Source organism: Felis catus, chromosome B2, assembly GCF_018350175.1.
Source record: "Felis catus isolate Fca126 chromosome B2, F.catus_Fca126_mat1.0, whole genome shotgun sequence".
NCBI classification, from domain to species: Eukaryota; Metazoa; Chordata; class Mammalia; order Carnivora; family Felidae; genus Felis; species Felis catus.
The window spans coordinates 90,218,296-90,239,482 of NC_058372.1; the positions used below are offsets into that span (position 1 = coordinate 90,218,296).

Here is a 21,187-nt window from a genome sequence, read left to right on the forward strand (position 1 = left end):
GCCACCCAAGTGCCCCTGAAGTCTTTTTAAAGGCAACTAAAAAAGTATTAATCATTAGCTACACTGTGACTCCTTCACTGTAAAGCCCTCCTAGATATTGAGTGGCTATGGTCTATATTAAACAGTAAGTCTAAAAATGCTTGTTTTTAAACTTGTTTGTTTTAGAGAAGCATCGGATCTAATATTTACATGACTTCTAAGGCAGAGAGCATTACTTGGGGATATAAAGGCAACCTGAAAAAAAAACAAAAACGCTGTGATGCAATTGTTGATGTCATTCAGCATCATTCATTGACTATTGTACAAAAATTTTTTTTGTCCATATTCCAAATTTATTCTGAAAGGAAAACATTCCTATATGTCTGTATATCATAAAGAACCCTGTAAGTCTAGGGTCCTTCTGGAAATAAGTATGTATTTTTGGCATTATATTGAGAATACCAATTAAAATGATGCATTTTAAAGAGATATAAAATATCTTACTGATTTCATTCTTGCTCTTTAAACGGAAAGATATTTTGAGAAATCAGTATGCATATATCAAGTGACATCTTTATTGAATGAATGAATGAATGAATTCCTAAGTCTACAGAAAGGATGTAATAAAATAAACTTAATGTTGTCATGTTACTTATTGTCATATTTTTTTAATATTTATAACTATGTGGCAATATCACTATCAGTCAAGAAACTTCTCAATATATTGGTTGTTTTAATCAGTTACTAATCAGTTACCTTTTCAGTTAGTTTTTAAGAGTACTTTAATTTTGGTTTTTCTTTAATTTCTTAAATATATACCATAGATTTCCTTATAGGCTTTGATTTTCTGTTTGCTAAGACTTTTAGTGCTGCCGAGTACACCTAATTGAAATGAAGTAGCCCTCGTGAATCAAACTACCCCTTAGGAATTCAAAAAATGTAAATCCAATGCAAATTTTCAATCCAAATACAATCCTATAACTTGTCTTGTGAATCTGAAATGATGTCTGGAATAGATCTTGAAATAGTCAAGGTACAGAATGGTCTATACTGTGCTTCATTCAAGGTAACAGATGGCCCTATCCCCTCCTAGAGCCAACAGTCATTGAGTATAGAAGCTATACCACTTGATGTTCTAAGACTGGCCAGAGTGGAAAAGTGATCAAGGGGACACTTAATACACAATTTCTGTAAAGCATTTAAGTTTGTGAGACAACACAAACAACAATTACTACAGGAAGCAAGACTTCATGTTTCTTTACTTGTACTATTAAATTAGTTACCAAGAGGTGTTTCCAGTTATTAGCAACTCATTGGGATTTTACTTTATAAAGCCCCCAAAAGTCAAATCTGGTTTTCATATATATGTAATCTTTCAGTAGCACTTAAATATTTTTTTTTTCATCGTTGGTGTGTACACACATACTTGTTAGGTGTGTGTATGTATACACACACATATATACAAAAAAACATAAGCTATTTTTAAAGAAATTGCTAAGACATTTCAATACCAGCCAAACATATTTATCTGAGGATTAATCTTCATCTATTGAATCAGGCAAGAGCATTGCCATGCATACAATTATTTAATTAGCAGCCAAATCCTCTGCCAGTCAGCAGCCGTTCCAGGCATACTGATGGGGTAGAAGATGCAAATCTCACAGTCGTACTGCTTTTTCTCATTACTACTGCAATTAGCACTTAAATTGATGCTTTAAACATACTAATTTCTGGAATAATTCAGGATTTGTATGTTACCTGGGATCGCCTCACTGCAGAGCCGACACCAGATTGCTCTGCAAATTGAAGCACTTTTGAGCCAAATAACCATCATCATATCAGACTGAGCCAATTTGCATTTGGTTTTAAAGATAACAGAATGGCAATTTATGCAAATAAATTAAGTAAGTTTACTTCTGAGTTCTCCCTGAACTAATTATAACAATGTTCTAATTTTTCATCACATCTAAAACTTGGCTTGAAATCAATGTATGTTAGGTTAGAAATCTGTTGTTGCTAACAGAAGCCTTGTTTTGATTTCAATATATTGTTTTTATTCATAATTTTGATGGTAATTTAGTTAGAAAGGTAGGCACTTATTATGAAAATTTGGGTTGTTTTTTTGTGCCAATTTTGAGTTCAACAGAAATTGAACAATCAGACTTCACTGCCTGTTACACTTTTTCTAAGTCTTGCTCAAAACTAAGTTCCACTGGAAAAAAAGAATGACATGGTTTAGAAGTTTCTTTATCTTAATACTTGCATTTGCAAGTCAGTATGTTAATTATGTTATAAATCCTGAATGTTTGACATGTTTAGGCTAAAACTGCTTAAGACTTAAAAGTCTATATATGCCAAATACTTCTGGCATCATTCATTCATATTTTTGGCCATTCCAAAGACTAGGTTTAGAGAGATGACCTATGTTGTCTTTTACAACACACATTTAGCTCTCTATCTAAGTTATGTGGTACACAAAAAAGGGGTTTCTTAGAGAAATACTTTAGAACCTAGGAACAATAAGCAATTAAAATAAAGGGGGAGGCCATAAAAAAGTAACTGAGGGAATTGCATGAAAATCTACTCAACTGAAATTTATACCCAAGTGGGTAATATAGCCTAGTGATGGACAAGCTACTGTAGTCCTTTCTAAACTGGTTTAATACATTAATCAGTATTAATACATTAATACATTAATACTTTAATACACAATCAACTTTGAATAATGCCAATGCTACTAATTATTGTCACTGTAACTATTTTTAATATTATTGAGCTCTATTCTATATTAGAAACTACATAACTACATTTTGTTTTTAAAATTTTTATTTTTGTTTTAGAGAGAGAGTGTGCACATGTGCTTGCGCATGTGTGAGTAGGGGAGGGGCAGAGGGAGGAGGAGAGAGAATCTCAGGCAGGCTCCATGCTCAGTGTGGAGCCCAGTGTGGGACTCGATCCCACAACCCTCTCAGATCGTGACCTGAGCTGAAATCAAGAGTTGGACATTCAACTGACTGAGCCATCCAGGCACCCCATGGAACTACATAAAGCAATTTATATAATAACATCCTGCTTAATTTTCACAAAACTTCATGAGACAGGTATGATGTTTTCATGTTCATAATCATGGCATATGGTAGACAGAATTTAAACCCAGATGAATCAGACTCCAAAACCAATGCTTTAGGTTAGAAAACTCTAGGTACAATTTCCCAGACAGAATAAGGAAGATTTGAAACACAGAAACAATGATCTTACCTGCTTCATTTTTACAGCTGTTAGCTCATTTTCCATCATCGAGCTGAATACATGGTCCTTCCCTCCACAGGCATGGAGCAATTCAGGAAGGCACTCGATGAAGCCATGGCACCCAGTACGTCCGCCTTTTGTGCCTGTGCTCCATTTCCTGAAAAATATTATCAACACTAACTAATTCTTTCCTAGAATAAATGAGAATTCCTGACAATGATGGTTTACCTGATGACAACAGTTTTTTAAAATTAAGATTACTATACAACTTTTTAAAGGCTATAATCATTATGTTTCAAAATCAGCCAGCATTCTCTAAGATATCAATCCAAGGCAGTCTGGCTATTATGACATAAGATGTGTAAATCAAATGTGAGCTCAGTAACTACTTAGGGTTTACGGGTAGGGGGTGAATTTCTATAGGAAGGCACTAATGTATACCAGTGCTTCCTGTGGATAAAGCACTGAATTGGAGCCCTGATATTTTTTTTAAAGGATGCGGGCAAATGTCTCTAATATAATTACTTGAATAAAGTTTTCATCTTAAGTTGTTGGGAACCTACAATGAAAAGTACATTTGGGAATCTTTGAGATTTATGGCACAGAAACACAGTCCACCTAAATCTTACTATCTTGTTTATACAACAAGAAGAAAAATATGATTAAAATTATATTAATAGAGCTTTTTCAGGATGACAGCAAAGAGCTGGATGAAATCTCCTAGACCCCAAGCAGCTTTCCATAACAGCCCTGCGTGCTGTGTCACAGTAGTACTCTTATGTACCTACTTTACTGTTGAAACCCAACTCCCGTAACGCTTAGTACTGTCTTGGAAGGGTTCCTGAAACTGAGCTGCAGACATGAGGTATCTGCTTTTCTCCTCATGCCACCTGCTGCTGGTATGGCTCACTCTCTGAACATGCCTTTTAGTTTCCAGGACATCCCATGCTGGGGACTCAAGCACCATGGAAATAATTGCCTTGGCACCCAGTACACTTGAGGCCAACTGAGGGACTTTCCCTGGAGACCCCCATGTGTGTGTGAGGTTCTGGTTGGCCTGTGTCTAGATGCCTCAAATGAGTGCACGCCATAGTCTAGCTGACAGGCAGCAAGTACATGATGGCAGCCTACAGCCAGACTGCTTTCTTCTGTTTTTCGGTCTACATGACTGTAAACCAACATTTTAGCTGCAAAGTATTTCTCAACTGATGTGAAATGCTAGTGTGAAAGAAACACTTTTATTTAAATACTGCCAATCTTGCTTACAAGATGTACCGCTCTTTTTTTTTTTTTTTTTTTTTTTTTTTTTGCTAGAATTTTTGCAGCTACGTACACAGGACCTACAGGTTAAATAGTTGGATGATAATATAAACTCTTAAATATAGGTTACATCTTGAGCTGCTAGTATATACAACTACCCAGTTTTGGACATTTTGCGGATGTATGATTTACCTTTGACAATGGATTTCCAGATCCCTCAAATCTATTCTGCAATTAGAGAAATTGGTAAATCATTTTGGTTTCGATTACACAGCACTTTCATAACATCTTTTAAAATGAAGACTGATATTGTAAAGGAATAAATGCAGTTAAAATGGAAATGTAGGTAATGCTATAAATAGAAAACAATGTAATAGAAGGTTAAAATGAATTGCGATTCAGCTTGTGGGTAGATGACCAAATCCCAACTGAGAACCTTATATCACTAGCTCATGTCTCCCTCTGGGAGACAGGCATTTTCACTGTAAAGAACCAATATCTTAGGCATAACATAAAATTTAAGCGATCACACATGTAAAGAAAATATTATTTTTGAAACAAAAAAAACCAGTCACATTGAAAATTAAAACAATTACCTGAAAATGTGAAGATGGTGGTGTTCTATGTTTGGTACTGAAAGAAGAGAAGAGTCTTTTAACCACCGACCCTGGATCACCATCTGAACCAGATTGGTGATATTCAGGGCAGTCACCAGCCAGCCCTGGTTTGCAGCCACATCCAACATTGCCTGAACAGAGGGAAAAAATGCACATATCACAAGAATACCATGGCCCTTGCCCTCTCCATTGGGATCTAATGTTAACCTTAACAAAAAGCAAACGAACATAAAATGAGCATGATACCTCTAAATTACTATTAACCAAAATAGAAACCAGAAAGTAAACCACAGTTGGATTGGTAGGAACAACCCCCAAACTCTCATAGCACTTGTACACCACTTCCTGTAAAGTGCCAAATATTTAGCTGTTTGTAGGGTAGCACATAGAGCCAGGAAATACTGGTACCCAGCAATAAAACAGAGAAAAACTCAATCTACTTTAAGAACAAATACCTATATAATTCACTGTATCAAGAGCACTGGAAGCCGGATTTAAAGAGTGAATCTCAGGAAGTCTTTTCCAAAGTTAGTATCAGTAATAGTAAGGCAATAGGTTTTTTGCCAGAAATTTATTTTCTCCAAAAAGTGGACTAAAGACAGAGCCTCGGTTTTCAATGAAAATAATATACTACACACTTACAAATAGGGCTACTGCCAGTGGTACAAGTGGAAGGATGAGAAACTATTCATATTAGCCTATACATTTAATCTACTGTTTTATGGACAAACAAACGGCTGCATTTGCTTAAGGCAAAACTAAACAGTGAAATCTTATTTAAACAAAGGAGAAGTTTACACAGGCAAAGCTATTTCAATTAAATTAGATTCTGGAGAATGCTGACTTAAAGACACATAAGTTAATATCATGATCTGAGGCAGCTACTTTATACAGTTTTAGGAGTGTACTCTCTTGTTTTTGGGAAATGAAGACATAAAGCTAAGAGAAATGAGATGTAGTAAATGCTTAAAATGATAGTTTCATGGTAAAGAGTTCAACAATAAAATATTTATGAAAATGTTGTAAAAACCTATTAGAATATTTTTGGAAATAATTTTTTAAGGTTTATTTATTTTGAGAGAGAGAGAGAGGGAGGGAGGGAGGGAGGGAGGGAGGGAGGGAGAGAGAGAGAGAGAGAGAGAGAGAGAGAGAGAGAATATATATCCCAAGCAGGCTCTGTGCAGAGCCTGACGCGTGGCTTGATCTAATGAATAGTAAGATCATGATCTGAGTAGAAATCAAGAGTTGGATGCCTAACTGACTGAGCCACTCAGGCACTCCTGGAAATAATTTTTAAGGCATATTATGCTACTAAAACTAATTTGCCATATTACTTAATACTACCGAGGCAGACACATTTTTCTTCTAAGTTTTGAATTTCCTATTCTGTGTTTTCTAGTTTAAGAAAGAGTACAATAGTTTAAAACACATCTGGCTAAACCAGTCTGCTGTCTTTTTAAACACATGACAAGGAAATGGGTCAACATTTCTGGATATCATGGTTACTATGATGAAATGGTCAAATGGGGTTTTAGCACCCATGAGTCCTCTATATATGAAAAAGCCTCATACTAATGCAATACATACATTTATATGTACGTATATGCGTATATCAATGTGTATACTTGTATGAATGTACATGTTTATCAGTCTAGGGAAAATTGGCTTGCATTCTTCCCGTTTCTCTGCACAGTTGATTAAAATACTCTGTTTTTCTTTGAAGCGTATGAGACAAAAAGATCATGAGGAACACTGTACTCAGACCAAAAGGGGAAAAAAAACCCAGCATTAGTTCACAAGTCACAACTCTTGAGTTATGTAAGGGAATCGAAAAGAAAAAAGAAATGAATAATTATACCTAATGCAGATCACGATGGTGTTAGAAGTTGTAATGTGGGTAACTATGGCGATTTTACATTATAACTTGACTGGAAATAAATTCCAGACCAAAAGCTCACATACATGAAGAGCTCGATGGATGGACCATATGTTTTTAACTTTGAAGTTTTCATGATGAAGTTGAAAGATTTCATAAAATTTATGAGCATTCCCCACAATTTTTCATTGTATGATCCAGATGTGAAAATGTAAAAAATCATGCAAAGTGATTGCTTACATGAAGTAAATGAAAAGCCATGTCATGAATTGAAAACTATTATTTCTCTTGTTTTAATTTAGAGAAAAGGCAGGTAGGGAGATCAAGAATCTGGAATAAAAAAAGGTTTTGCAACCACCCAAATGTGGTGAGCCAAGTGTTGCTCTCTGCTCAATCACTCTCGAGTTGGGCCTGTTTTCTCTGCACCCCTCACCCCCCACCTCTACCACTGCCTTAGTGTAGGCCTTCATCACCTCTTACCTGGAATATTAATAACTACCCCTTTATTCTCATCTCATATAATTTTTCTTCAATCCATGTTTTATATGGTTACCAAAGTAAATTATCACAGAGATGACACTGATTGTGTCATTTGTCTGCTTACATTTCTTTGATGGCTTCTCATGGTGTAGAGGACAATGCTAGCTAGCACTTCTCTGCATGATAGGTCTGGTCTGTGATCTAGCCCGTCCTGGCTTATCATTCTGGCCCCTTTCTGTACTCCTAAAATAGCAATACTAAACTACTGCTATTTTCCCACTTTTGTCCTTGCTCTTAATGTTCTCTTTCTGCAAATCCTGCTCCATTTACCCGGGAAATTCTGATTCATCCTTCAAGTTTAGCTCAAATGCTACTTCTTTTTTTAATGTTTATTTTATTTTTTTTGAGAGAGAGAGAGAGAGAGAGGGAGGGAGGGAGGGAGGGAGGGAGAGAGAGAGAGAGAGAAAGCACAAGAGAGGGAGGCACAGAGAGAGAGGGAGACACAGAATCTGAAGCAGGCTCCAGGCTCCAAGCTGTGAGCACAGAGCCCGCTGAGGACGCGGGGCTCAAATGCACAAACTGTGAGGTCATGACCTGAGCCAAAGTCGGACGCTTAACCGACTGAGCCTCCCAGGTGCCCCTCAAATGCTACTTCTTACTGTGAAGTCTCCCTGATTCTTCCAGATGGATTGTAGGTATTTCTTTTTCTGTGCATCTGCTGCTCTGGACACATGCCACCATTACCCTATTGTGATTCTTTGTTTACATATCTGCCCTTTAAACTATAGATTTCTTGGCAGCAAGAATTTGGAAATATTCTGTTAACTCTAGCCCAGTGCACTCAAAGAGTATTGTGTGTGTGTGTGTGTGTGTGTGGAAGAATATTGGTAAAAAACCCAATTACAATGATTATAACAACTTCTGCCTAAATTATTGCAAACTTTCTGAAGGCAGTGCAGTGTAGGAAAAATATTACAAGCTTCAGTGTCAGATAGACATAGATTTGAATCCTAATTTTGTTCCAATTTCAAGGTGTTATTACATGTCCTTATAGGGGAACTATATAGGTACAATGAGGTAATGTACTAAGTAAGGTATCTAATATACTGCCTGGAACACAGATCTCAACAAACAGGGGCCTATTTCTAAAGTTTTTCCATGATAAAATGAAAAGAACACTCTAAAATAGTCCATTTTTTTCTAACAAGGATTTCCTTTGGGCCTTTTGGCGTGAATTTCTGCATCGAGAAGTATAGGGCCTTGAGGCCCAGAATATGCAAGGTCAGGAGCAGATGAATGGAATGGGCAAAACAGTTCATCAGGGGAGGTGCCAATTAAAAGATAGTCAGGGGACAAGGCTAATGACAGTCCCTGAGGCTCCATCCAAACTGGTGGATGTGGGCTTGGTTCTCAGTTTGAGTGGGCAAGCCCTGGTTACTGTTCAGAGGTATACCCCTAAAGAAGCTAAGGCCAGGGGATGGTCCAGGTAAATGGACTTGAGGGTCCTAATAACTTGTAGTGATGTATCTCCGCATGACTGAGCCTACGATGGATTCCCTGTGTCTCATGGTCCTTTGTAGCAGTCCTCCTGACAGATAAAACCTAGTAGGTATGCTCCTTCCCAGAGTGGGACTGAATTTGGTAACAGCTGGAGATCACAGCTCAGTTCCCCAACTCATCTCAAAGTCCCTTACAGAGATCTAATACCAAACAACAAAGGTGGTTTTAGTACATTGAGGAGATATAACTCTGTGGATATTTTTTACCAGCTTAACATTAATATTAGGCAAATACTTAATCCCCCTTTATCTCTCATCCACTTTCTACTTGGCATGCTACCTACTACAGGGCAAAACTAGGATAATTCTAAGTGTAGGGGAAAATGGATGGGGGCTGACTCTGTGTATGAGACTTTCTCCTACTAAGTTGGAATGAACTTCAATTGATTGTTGATTGAGAACTCTTTGTCATTTCCAGCTGTGACAAAATGGAAATATAATTTCTAGCACTGTATTCATTTATAAAATTATACTACTATTAAAATATTGTCATAATTAATAGAAACAGTGGAGCTGTCATTTATTCATAGGAGACCAGGGGTTTTAACCGAGGTGCCACTATGGAGCCAGGTGAAAAGTCCAGGTAAAAACTAAGGAACTTCTGCAGTATGTGGCTTTATGCCAAGGTAAAACACCACCACCACAAACAACAAAAATCAACCCCACCCCTCACTCCCATAAACAACGACAAGTTTAGAAAATGGACACTCTCTGGAAGGAAATTTTTTAGACTCTTGGAGTCCTGGAGCCAAAGGCATGCTTTATGACTTGAATACAACTCATGTCCTGACATTTATTTTGAATCAATTTCAAGAATTCCCTAAGCATATATCAGACTTGGTCTTAGCATTTAAATTCAACCACATTTTCACAGTGGTGTTACTACTTCTGCAAAGGACAGATTTGTCCAAATCTAGAGATATTTTTCATACCTTCTGCTATCATAGATTATATTTAACAATGCAAGCTTGACAACATGTCTCTCCATATATTATATCAAATAAAATTTCATTCAATCATTAAAAGTCCTAAACAGTGAGTTATATTATTCAAGTCAACCTGCATAGACTGTATGTGTATATGGTGTCGGGAAATACTTGCATAATAGTGCAGAGACTATAAAACACTTTTGTAAATAGCTCACCTTTGATTGTTAATGATACCAAGTGTGAGGCAGGGATTAGTAATCATTCTCCTTTCACAGAGAAACTGAAGCTCGTGAGTTCAGTGACCATGCAATCACACCACTCAAAAGTGAAATTAAGACTTGATATTGGTTTGCCAATCAATTACCTGGGTGCATTACACTATATTTTATTACCTTTGAATGATTTACATTTACCTTGGCTTTTTTTAAATTTTATTTTAAGTAGGCTTCACACCCAACCTGAGACTTGAACTCATGACCCTTAGATTAAGAGTCTCATGCTCTACCGACTGTGCCAGCCAGGTGCCCCTACCCTGTATTATTTCAAGAAGAATTTAAAGTGGTTTACATGTGTCCTTTCCCCCCCTACATAATGGAAAAATAGAAACTCCAGACAAATTAGGAGTTTGATCAATTATTGTCTCTGAACGAATTTTATCAACACAATTTTTGAAAAAGTAATTTTCAAATACATTTGAATCCATAATTTGATTATAAGTACATCTTAATATTTGATATACACGTATTATGTATCATTTGGAATCCAACTGAATTCTGGATTTAAATGGTTCAAGGATAACATAGGAACTTTGAGTACTGTGACCGAATTAAGTCAACTTCATTGCAAGAAAATAGAATCACTGAACACTAAAGAAAAGCTATCATTCAAGATACATCAAATGGTATTAACAGGTGGATAATAAGATGTAGTTCTAAGGTCCATTATTTAACATTTTCTAAATTTAGTTTGAAAAGTCTGTGAATTAGTCCTCACTGTCATCAAGAGTCTGTGGCTGTAGAGAGTACATATGGAGAGGACAGATGATGCCCCAGCTCTTCTACCCACAGCCCCCTTAGCATTCTGACTCGTACCCTCTCTTCTTCCTCCCTTTATCCTTTGCTCTCTTTAAGGAACTTTTTCTCTTTTCCTCACATCTCCTGCTAGTCACCCTTAGGTATCTAGTTGCAGTGTACAGATTGCAACAACCACGTGAAAATAAGATCATGACAAAGGCTGAAATGTTTAGATAATGTTGCCATTTCTGTTCAAATTAGAGGACATAAAGATAATATATTGACAGAACTTAAGAGAAAGGTTTAGTCTAGAATGGGAGAAAAAGATTTTCATTAATTTACAGAAGTTACTATTTATGGAATGTCATGATAATGCAAAATACTATGGAAAGATCATAAAAAATAAGTAAATAAAAGTCTGTGAAACTCATAGCCAAGACGAACCTAAGGAGATATGACAACTAAATGTAATGTGGTACCTTTAATGGGGCCCTAGCAAAGAAAAAGGACATTAAGTACACTAGAGAATTCTAAGTATGACTTTAGTTAATAATAATGTATCAATATGGGTTCATTAATTGTGACAAATGTACCTTATTAATGTCAGATGTTACTAACAGAGGAAAACTGGGTGTGGAATATATAGGAACTCTCTGTACTCTCTTTGCAACTTTTCAATAAATCTAACACTGTTCTAAAATATAAAGTATTAAAAAAAACAGACTATGGAAATTCATCCTAAGCAGCTTGTTAGAACATTAGTTGTTACACATCTGCTAGAAAATGCACTATTTAGTTCAAGAGCTCCCAGAAGTTTTACAATGATGGGAAAAACTGAAAGAAAAAAAAAAAAGCTTTTCTTGACAGAAAGGCATACTCTTTTAAAGGTTGAGGTCAGCTGCAAGTAATGATACAATATTTTGTCAATAATTAAAATGCTATAAGTACATTTATAAGAATCCTTTTCAATAGCAACAGTTGTTCACTGGAACTTTCTCCTGAACTTTTCCCCCCAGAAGGTTAGCATTCAGGAAGCTCAGCTGCTGTCTAACAAACTTAATTAATCAAAAAGTCATTTCCGAGCTGTAACTATGAGTAAAAGCGCTTCAAGTGTGCTAGCAAGCCTACAAGTTAATCAAAATGCTAATGCAGTACAAATTAAAGTTGTGATTAACATTTCACAGTAGCTGCTTAAGTGAGTTGATCACACAAATGGGTTAAGCATTACTCATTTCCTATAGCCCCAACCGGGAAAAGGATTGTTATGTGGGTATGAGGACAGGAGCTGGGGGTAGAAGGATCCTTCATAATAGCATCACATCATCAATAAACCGTCACCAAATTGTCATACAAAAGCTTACAGGTAGAGTCACCCAGGGGGAAATAGCCTTCCAAATTACATTATAGTGCTTGAAGGGAGATTGCCTGTAAATCCACAAGAATAAGTAAAGGTGTTTAACACCTCAAAATCCACACATTTGTGTTAGTTTTGGAAATGCTACATGCATTTAGCTCTGTGTTGCTTCTGGGGAAGGAAATGGTACCTTGTTTCAATGTTGTTTCCTGTGTTCTACTGAGGAATTAAAATGTAGCTCTCATACATGAAGAAATAACCACTAACTGGATGATGATTCTATTTTTTTTTTACTACATTTTTATTTTAATTCCAGTATAGTTAACATACAAGGTTTATATTAGTTTCAGATGTGAAACAGAGTGAGTCAACTGGATGATGATTTTGCACCATAGTATGGATCTTTGCATTTGGAAGATTAATCCTTCAGGATTAAATTCATTTAGCATTATTTGCTTTTAAATACTCATCCATTAAGAAAATTTCATCAGGCTTCCATGGCAAGATATGAGCTCCTGGCAGTCTTGCCAGGAAAGCAGCCTGAATTAGACTTCCCTGTTTCCATGAATTTGATAAGGTCACACTAATGTTTACAATAAACAGACTACATTTGTTGGTAGACAATTCAGATTTGGCAGATAATCTCAAAAACATTGTGAGAATCCACACATAATAAATCTCCCTTTTCAATCCTCTCCTAGTAAATAACTTGAAAGGAAAAAGAGAAATATTTATTCATTCCATTCATCATAATATATTGAAATACACTACATGCCAAGAACTATATCCAAGTTACCTTAACAGTCAGTGATATTATAAATAGTTATTGATAAGGTTCCAGCCTACCTTGGATGATGCAAAATCCTCCAAATGTACGCTCATAGTATTAATATTCCTTAAAATATCCATAAAACAGATATGTTTAAAACTCAGTAGTGTAATTTTCATTTTAGGATCCTTTAAAAATTTGAGTTGCAGCAATTAAATATTTAATTATTTTTTTTTTAACTCTTCAGATTATAGATATCTAAATATGTATAATCCAATTTTGGAAGTCTAAAAATTATTTATTTATAATCCACCCATCTTTTTATTAAAATGATTTGAAGAAGCTTTCTGAAGTCTTTTGTGCTGTACTACCCACTTAAAGATAATCTTTTCATTTGGTCTAATTATAAGCATTTAAGTGTGAAAGGATTCTAAGAATATACAGAAGCTTTTATCTATCATTTACTATATCAAAACATTTCTTACAAGTATTGGATTAGCGATTTGACCAAGTACTTCTTTTGTTAAGCTTAGCAATACCTGGCCTATTTCTACTGCTAACTGTATTTGACTCTACAATTCTAAAACTTGTTCTCTTAATTGACACTGACATTCTTCAATACATTGACAACCCACTAAGCATGTGCTTAGTGCACCCATAGGTAAATACTCCTCAAAGGTTACGTTAGTCTTGCTTCATGGAAGTTCTATCTCCTGGCGTCATACAATATTTTCATGCTTTTTAATCTACTACAAATGGAAATCATTTGTTAATGGAAATATAGAGCCAGCTATAGTCATAGTATTTCTCAGTTAAAAAATTAAATCACTCATATGTGGAATTTAAGAAACAAAACAGATGAACATAGAGGAAGGGAAGGAAAAATAAGATAAAAACAGGGAGGCAAATCATAAGAGACTCTTAAATACAGAGAACAAGCTGAGGGTTGTTGGAGGAGAGGTGGGTGGGGGGATGGGCTAAATGGGTAATGGGCATTAAGGGGGGCACTTGTTGGGATGAGCACCAAGTGTTGTATGTAAGTGATAAATCACTGGTTCTACCCTGAAACCAATACTATACTGTATGTTAACTAACTTGAATTTAAATAGATAATGTACTCTAAAAAAAATAAAGTAAATGAAAAATACTCATATCATTGTATCATCTTTTGTTTCCCTTATCCTATTCTTTCCTGTTTTCAGACTTGAATATGTACATACATACATATCTTAAGCTTATCAATTAAAATATTTTAAAAAATAGATTGAAAATTCAATGTGTTTTCAGAATAGCTGTGGGTTATAAAGAAGATAAAATTGATATGAGATGTAATACACTTTAAGTTTATTGGAAATGGTTTATAGAGAGATAAAGACGTCAAGTTATTGTTTGAAGTTTGGGTTAAAGAACAATTTCACAATAAACTTTCAGGGATTTGTTTTTGCAAACTGAAGAAGGTTTTCTGAAAGGAGAAAAGTATATACATCTATTCAATTCATAGATTTCCTCCCTTTTATTTATGGCTAGCACCATTCATGACAATTGATAAAGCCTATTAAAGCATGTTAGATGGTAACTAGACTACAGTGGTGATCATTTTGCAATGTATACACATGTCAAATAACTGTGCTGTACACCTGAAACTAACATAATATTGCATGTCAGTTATCCCACAATTAAGGAAAAAATTCTCCCTGCTTTGGTACTAATAAGACCCAAAAGAACAAAAGCATGTTAACATTAATTTGTGTGGCAGATGAGCTACATATTACTTTCTGTGTGCAAGAGAAGAAAGGCTGGAAACAGTAGTTCAAAAAGACCTGGGCATTAAGGAAAATAATGTGAAATCACAGCTCTTTTATTAAAGTTAGATGCAAGGGCACTGGGGTGACTCAGCTGGTTAAGTGTCCAACCCTTGATTTAGGCTCAGGTCATGATCTCACGGTGCGTGAGATCAAGTCCCGCATACGGCTCTGCGCTGACTGCATGGAGCCTGCTTGGGATTCACTCTCTGCCTCTATCTCTACCTCTCTCTCTCTCAAAATAAATAAATAAACAAATATTTTAAAAAGGTCAGATGCAAGAATTTACACCTTACCTGCCAGAGTATACCTTTTAGGTACTGAATCCCTAGATTATTACCAAAGCAGGCCCTCTTGTTTACCTTTGCCTACCTCCGTGAGGGCAACAAAACATGAATTCAATCTATATAAACATGTGCCTTGCTTGGTATGCAGAATACAGAACTTTCCACTCTTCCTCGATAGTAAAGGGGAGATGTCTGCTCTTTTGGGGGAATTGGTAGTTCTGTATCTTGAGGCAAGGAATCTCTGAGATTGCTTATTGCTACTAGAAGTTTGAAGCTTTTCAAAAAGAATCAGTGTGATGGACAAAGTCTGCCTTTAGGGGAGCTCCATTAGTTGTTAGTTGTGATTAACCAGTGAAAGAAGCCAAGAACCTAACCTAAGCAGCACTGAAGAATGAAAGAGAAACATAAGATATGTGTATATGTGTTTTAATAGTACACTTATGCATAGCTTGTTCTAGTATGCATAAAACATGTATATTTAAAATATATGCATACTAATATTAAATTAATATATGTACTTTTTGTCCATATGTATACATATGTAGATGTAATACATTGTATTTTATATACATATATACATATATATACATATATACATATTTATATACATATATACATATATATATATACATATATACATATTTATTTATTTATTTTATTTATTTATTTTACTGGGTTATTTTGTAATTATGATGGCATTTCTCCTTCCCTTGATGGTTATATCAGCAATCTGTCTTTCCTCCATTGTTTCCAATTTTTGTGGTTTTCAGAGAGAATGTGGGGAAGTAAATGGTTAATTCACTGGTCTATCTAGAATGATATAAAAAACTTGAGAAACAGCATAAGCAGTTATATAAAAAAGGCAAACAGCATATCTACTGGAAACTGTGGAGTGATGTGATATAATACAGCAATTACAAATATCAACCATATTAACAACTTGCTCTTAGAACTGGTTAAAGGAACTACAGACCACTGAAAGGGAACTAAGTAAATAAAAGAAGGTGATTTTAGTATAAAGGGAACAATTAATTAAAAATATTATTCATGATCTAGTGGAAATTCTTAGTTTAAAAACAGTAGAAATTGCCGTGAAATTCTCATATTTTAAAAGAAATTCTGACTAGATCACGAGTACAATTTTACATCCATCCTTACAGGACAAAGGGAAATGGTGAGATATACCTTTATTGCAAATAACCAAATTATGCTAAAAACTTTTTCTTTTTGCTGTGATTTTGAGAAAACTACTTAGTTTTCATGTGTAAAATGAGGATAACTGTACTACTTCATTGGACCTATTGCGACAAATCCAATGCGAAGCAAGTAGAATAGAGCCTAGGACAAAGAAAAGTTATCACTTCATTGTTAAAGATGGTCTGCCTATGGGCCATCATTATACACTGGATTGTTTGGTGTGGGGTGCAGGGATGGTGTGCAATTCTCCAAATAATTCTGGTAGAATTTGGTATTTACATACATTAATTGCCATTTAAATATGGAAGCAAATGTCTCCATATACCTTTCTAATCAACCTACAGTCATATTTTGTGTGTGTGTGTGTGTGTGTGTGTGTGTTCTTTCATAACAGAATCTTACAGTCTTTAAAGGCACTGATGTTAAAGTCCTTTAAAATGAATATTAAAATACACAGAGAGATTTTGGTCTCTTAAATTTAGCCTGCAGCAGCCTTAGCTGACAGGTCAATCTGTCGTCTACCACATCTTTTTTTTTTTTTTTAATATGAAATTTATTGTCAAATTGGTTTTCATACAACACCCAGTGCTCATCCCAACAGGTGCCCTCCTCAATTCCCCTCACCCACCCTCCCCTCCCTCCCACCAACAACATCTTAAACGTTCCAAATAACCCAGCAAACTGACAGCACAGTCACACTTTGAAACACGTAGTCCTCTGGTTCTCAGCTCACTGAGTTGGCTCCTCTAGCCCGGGTTTCCCTTTTTCCATGAAACACCTGAAAATATTCAATTCCTAGGAAGTTTTGCTATAAATACCATCCAGGAGGTAGTGGGAGTGACTAAGATATAAACCTGTACTCTCATGCTATTTGGCTCAGTGTTGTATTTGGTTTTCATTTAAGTGAAGATGACTTTAAATATTTTAAAGTAAAATTGAAGATGACTTTAATGTAAAGACTTATAGCACTTTTTAGAAAAGATCAGAGATATTCGATCAGGATTTAAAGTCCTGGAATTTCCACTGGTTTCAGCATGGACTGCCTTGACAAATCACCTGTAACATAGTTATTTAACTTCTATGAACATCAATTTCTTTGTGTCTTGATAAAAAACAAATCAAACAAAACAAGACAAAAACCCAAACAAACAGCAGAGAGCTAATCAAGACATCAGCAGTTCTGGCTTTGCTGTCAAATTTGGAAAATTTAGGCATGTCAGTTTAATTTTTGATACTTCTTATTTGTAATATTCTCACAAAAGCTGAAAACATAAAGTGTTCCTTTGGTGCAACCAGCACAGAAAGTATGTCATATCACTTACTACATTTTAAATATATATTACAAGTACCATGATCAAGAAGAGGATTTCAAAGGTGAATGGTAGGAACAATCAATTCTGTAATCACTCAATTTACAAATTAGAACATTTTAAGAAGATTTTAAAAAGTGAGGTATGCACAGTAATTTTTACTTTTATTTTTATTCAGTGGGATAGAATGGAAATACTAGTAACAGTAACACATTAAAAGGAGCCATTACAAAAACACCTCAAAGCAAAAGAATGGCACAAATGACCTTGATACATAATTTCAAATGGGTATAAGAAGGAAAGGTAGGCTGTATGGTACATTCTGACTTCAAGCAGGGAAATACAACTACATAACTATGTTTTTCTTTTGTCAAGACTACAGAGTTTTCATAATCTAAATGATGGCTTATATAAAAGGTATGTTTCTATAGGGGCACCCAGGTGGCTCAGTTGGTCAAGCATTTTACTATTGATTTCAGCTCAGATCATGAGTTTGAGCCTGCTTGGATTCTCTCTCTCCCCCTCTCTGCTCCTCCCCTCCTTGTGTGTGTGCGCTCTTGCTCTCAAAATAAAGAAATAAACTTAAAAAAAATATTTAGGGGCACCGGGTAGTTCAGTCAGGTAAGCATTCGACTTTGGCTCAGTCACGATCTTACAGTTCATTGGTTTGAGCCCCACCTCGGGCTTGTGGTGGTCCACTGACAGTGCAGAAGCTGCTTGGGATTCTCGCTCTCCCTCTCTGCCCCTCCCCCAATTGCACACCATCTCTTTCTCAAAATGAATAAACTTTAAAAAATATTAACTTTGGAGTTAAATGACTATGATAAAGCAAGGAAATAAGAGAGCTACTATGAATAAGGGTACTAAAATAGACCTACTTCCTTGAGTCCTTAAATTGTTTAATTTATAAACATTAACTAATGCCCTATTCTTGTAAGGTGTTATTCTTATTCAAAAACGAGGGGTTAAGTGACTTGCCTAACACCGTATACTAAAACTAGAGCAGAGCTGGATTTATGGTAAGAGCCGGTGGCATTGAGTCCCACGCATAGACCACAAGGTCATGCTGATGTCCCATGGGGGCAGGAGTATAATTTTCAATCAGCCAGCAGGGCTGCAGCTTGGAAAACTGTGTGAACCAATGCTTTCTAAGGCCAACAATATCCACGTAATCAAATGAGAAAAATAGGGTACAATAATAAAACTGTCAATCAGCCACCACATAAAATTTTACCAACTCTTGATTTTCACCCCCAAATTTCCATTGGCAACTGTAATATTCTTTCCTTTTCCTGACTTGTTTACTTCTATCACAATCTTACAAGAAATTGCAGGAATCAGAGAATTTAGGATGGCTGGTTGCCATCTCTTTACAACAAAGATTTGTTTTTACCATGTGGCTTCTGATTAGCCAACTCAACATTCAAGATGATCATAACTAATACTTGTAATTTCTAATAAAGAAAATCCCACCACAATGTCTGGCTATAAGGGACTCATTAAATAAACTATGACCTTCATATGAAGGAATATAGTGCAGTCATTAGAAATTATGTTGGGTGGGGCGCCTGGGTGGCTTGGTCGGTTGGGCGTCCGACTTCAGCTTAGGTCATGATCTCACAGTCCGTGAGTTCGAGCCCCGCGTCGGGCTCTGTGCTGACAGCTCAGAGCCTGGAGCCTGTTTCAGATTCTGTGTCTCCCTCTCTCTCTGCCCCTCCCCTGTTCATGCTCTGTCTCTGTCTCAAAAATAAATAAATGTTAAAAAAAAAATAAATAAATTATGTTGGGAAAAAATTTAGTGTTAAAAATATTTAATGTTATAAATTATTAAGTTAAGATAGTTTATAAAATAACATGATAAAATATGCAAAAGAAAAAAGTGAGAGGTGTAGAAAGAAAAAGAGCTTCTGAGCTTCCAGGGACAAAAAAGAACAATATACAACTATTGCACCCGAGCTAGTAAATTTGATTTTTGTAGGAAAAAGGGTTAGTAATCCTAAAATGACATTAGGAATATGGTAGAATTGAGGAAATAGTAAATATGTTTTGATTAATGAGAACCAGGTTTCTTGCAGGGGGATGGAGTTTAAAAAGAAGAGTAAAATGAGAAAAAACTGAGGGTTGATGGGGAGTGGTAGGGAGGAGAGGGTGGATGATGGGCATTAAGGAGGGCACCTGTTGGGAGGAGCACTGGGTGTTGTATGGAAACCAATTTGACAATATATTTCATATTAAAAAAAAGAAGAGTAAAATGAACCTTTTGGTATTAGATTGGAATTGTAGGTATTAGAATGAACTCATGGGTTTATAAATACAAATATTTTCACATACATATATACATATACACAGAGATAAGCAGATATACAAATGGATATACGTCTGAGTACGCATACTCATATCTCCTAGCTTTGCCCAAAGAGAGGGCCTAGAGGCAAAATACCCAGGTGGTGATGGAGTCAGCAAAGATCCAGATTTTAGTCTCTAAATTATTCTCTAATAAAAAGAACCGGGCTCTTTGGAAAAGTCGCTAATTCCAAGGCTGAGACAGGGAAAGTAGAAGAGGGAAGGCTGCAAGTTATGTTAAAAACATAATGTGGGCATGTCAGAGAGATACCAGAGCCAAGTGTGAGATGCCCAGTGGTTGTTGCTGAGATGTATCTGTGTAGCAAAATAAATAATGAAAGCAATGGATTTTACCCAACAAACACTCATGAATTTATACTTATATAAATAAACAGATGGATAAAATAAATAAATAAGTGGAGAAGAAAAAGTTCTTCATTCCAGCAGAATTCTGGGAAAAATGGAAATAGAAAATCAGAATAGTAATAATTGCTTCAGGCAAAATTAACCAATAGATGCTAAAAATAATGTAGGAAAGTATGATAGGAAACTGGATATTGCATAATCTCAAATCTCAAAATATCTGCCCACAAAATACCTACTAATTATAAAAAAAAAAAGAAGTAACTATCGTGGAGAAGCCTGGCAGATACCACCTCAATTGTACAAGTTAATTTCACTGGTAATGAGAACATCAATGTCATAAGCCTATCATATATGATATAGTGAGGGTGCAAGACATCACTTTTGTGGTATTCTTGCTAAATACATATACAAATAAAAATAAACACACACACATCTCTCTCTCTCTCTCTCTCTCTCTCTCTCTCTATATATATATATATATGTATACACACACACACACACACACACACACACACACACACACACATATTCTTCAAAGATGACCAATATCATGAAATTCAAGGGGACTGAGGAGACATGATTACTAAATGCAATGTGGGTTTCTTCAACAAAGCAGGAAAGAATGTCCAATGGGAAAAAGACAGTATCTTCAACAAATGGTGCTAGGGAAAATGGAGGGCAATATGCAAAGGAATGAAACTGGACCACTTTCTTAAACCATACACAAAAACAAATTCAAAGTGAATTAAAGACCTAAATATGTGAAACCATAAAAGTCTTAGAGGAGAGCACAGGCA

The 21,187-nt window shown here is 35.7% G+C and overlaps 1 protein-coding gene across 3 annotated transcripts in view; it reads right to left on the reverse strand.

Annotated features, from left to right (window-relative positions):
• Nucleotides 1-21,187, reverse strand: part of ASCC3 (activating signal cointegrator 1 complex subunit 3) — a 361,492-nt gene that overhangs the window by 7,013 nt on the left and 333,292 nt on the right. For 2 of the 3 annotated variants that reach the window (XM_019831019.3, XM_019831018.3), the window contains exons 38-40: nucleotides 5,085-5,236; nucleotides 4,681-4,716; nucleotides 3,238-3,385 (exon numbers count right to left, since the gene is read on the reverse strand). In XM_019831019.3, the coding sequence (XP_019686578.2) occupies nucleotides 3,238-3,385; nucleotides 4,681-4,716; nucleotides 5,085-5,236 (336 nt within the window). The remainder of the gene's footprint in view (nucleotides 1-3,237; nucleotides 3,386-4,680; nucleotides 4,717-5,084; nucleotides 5,237-21,187) is intronic. The other variant, XM_011282448.4, reaches the window with a different exon arrangement.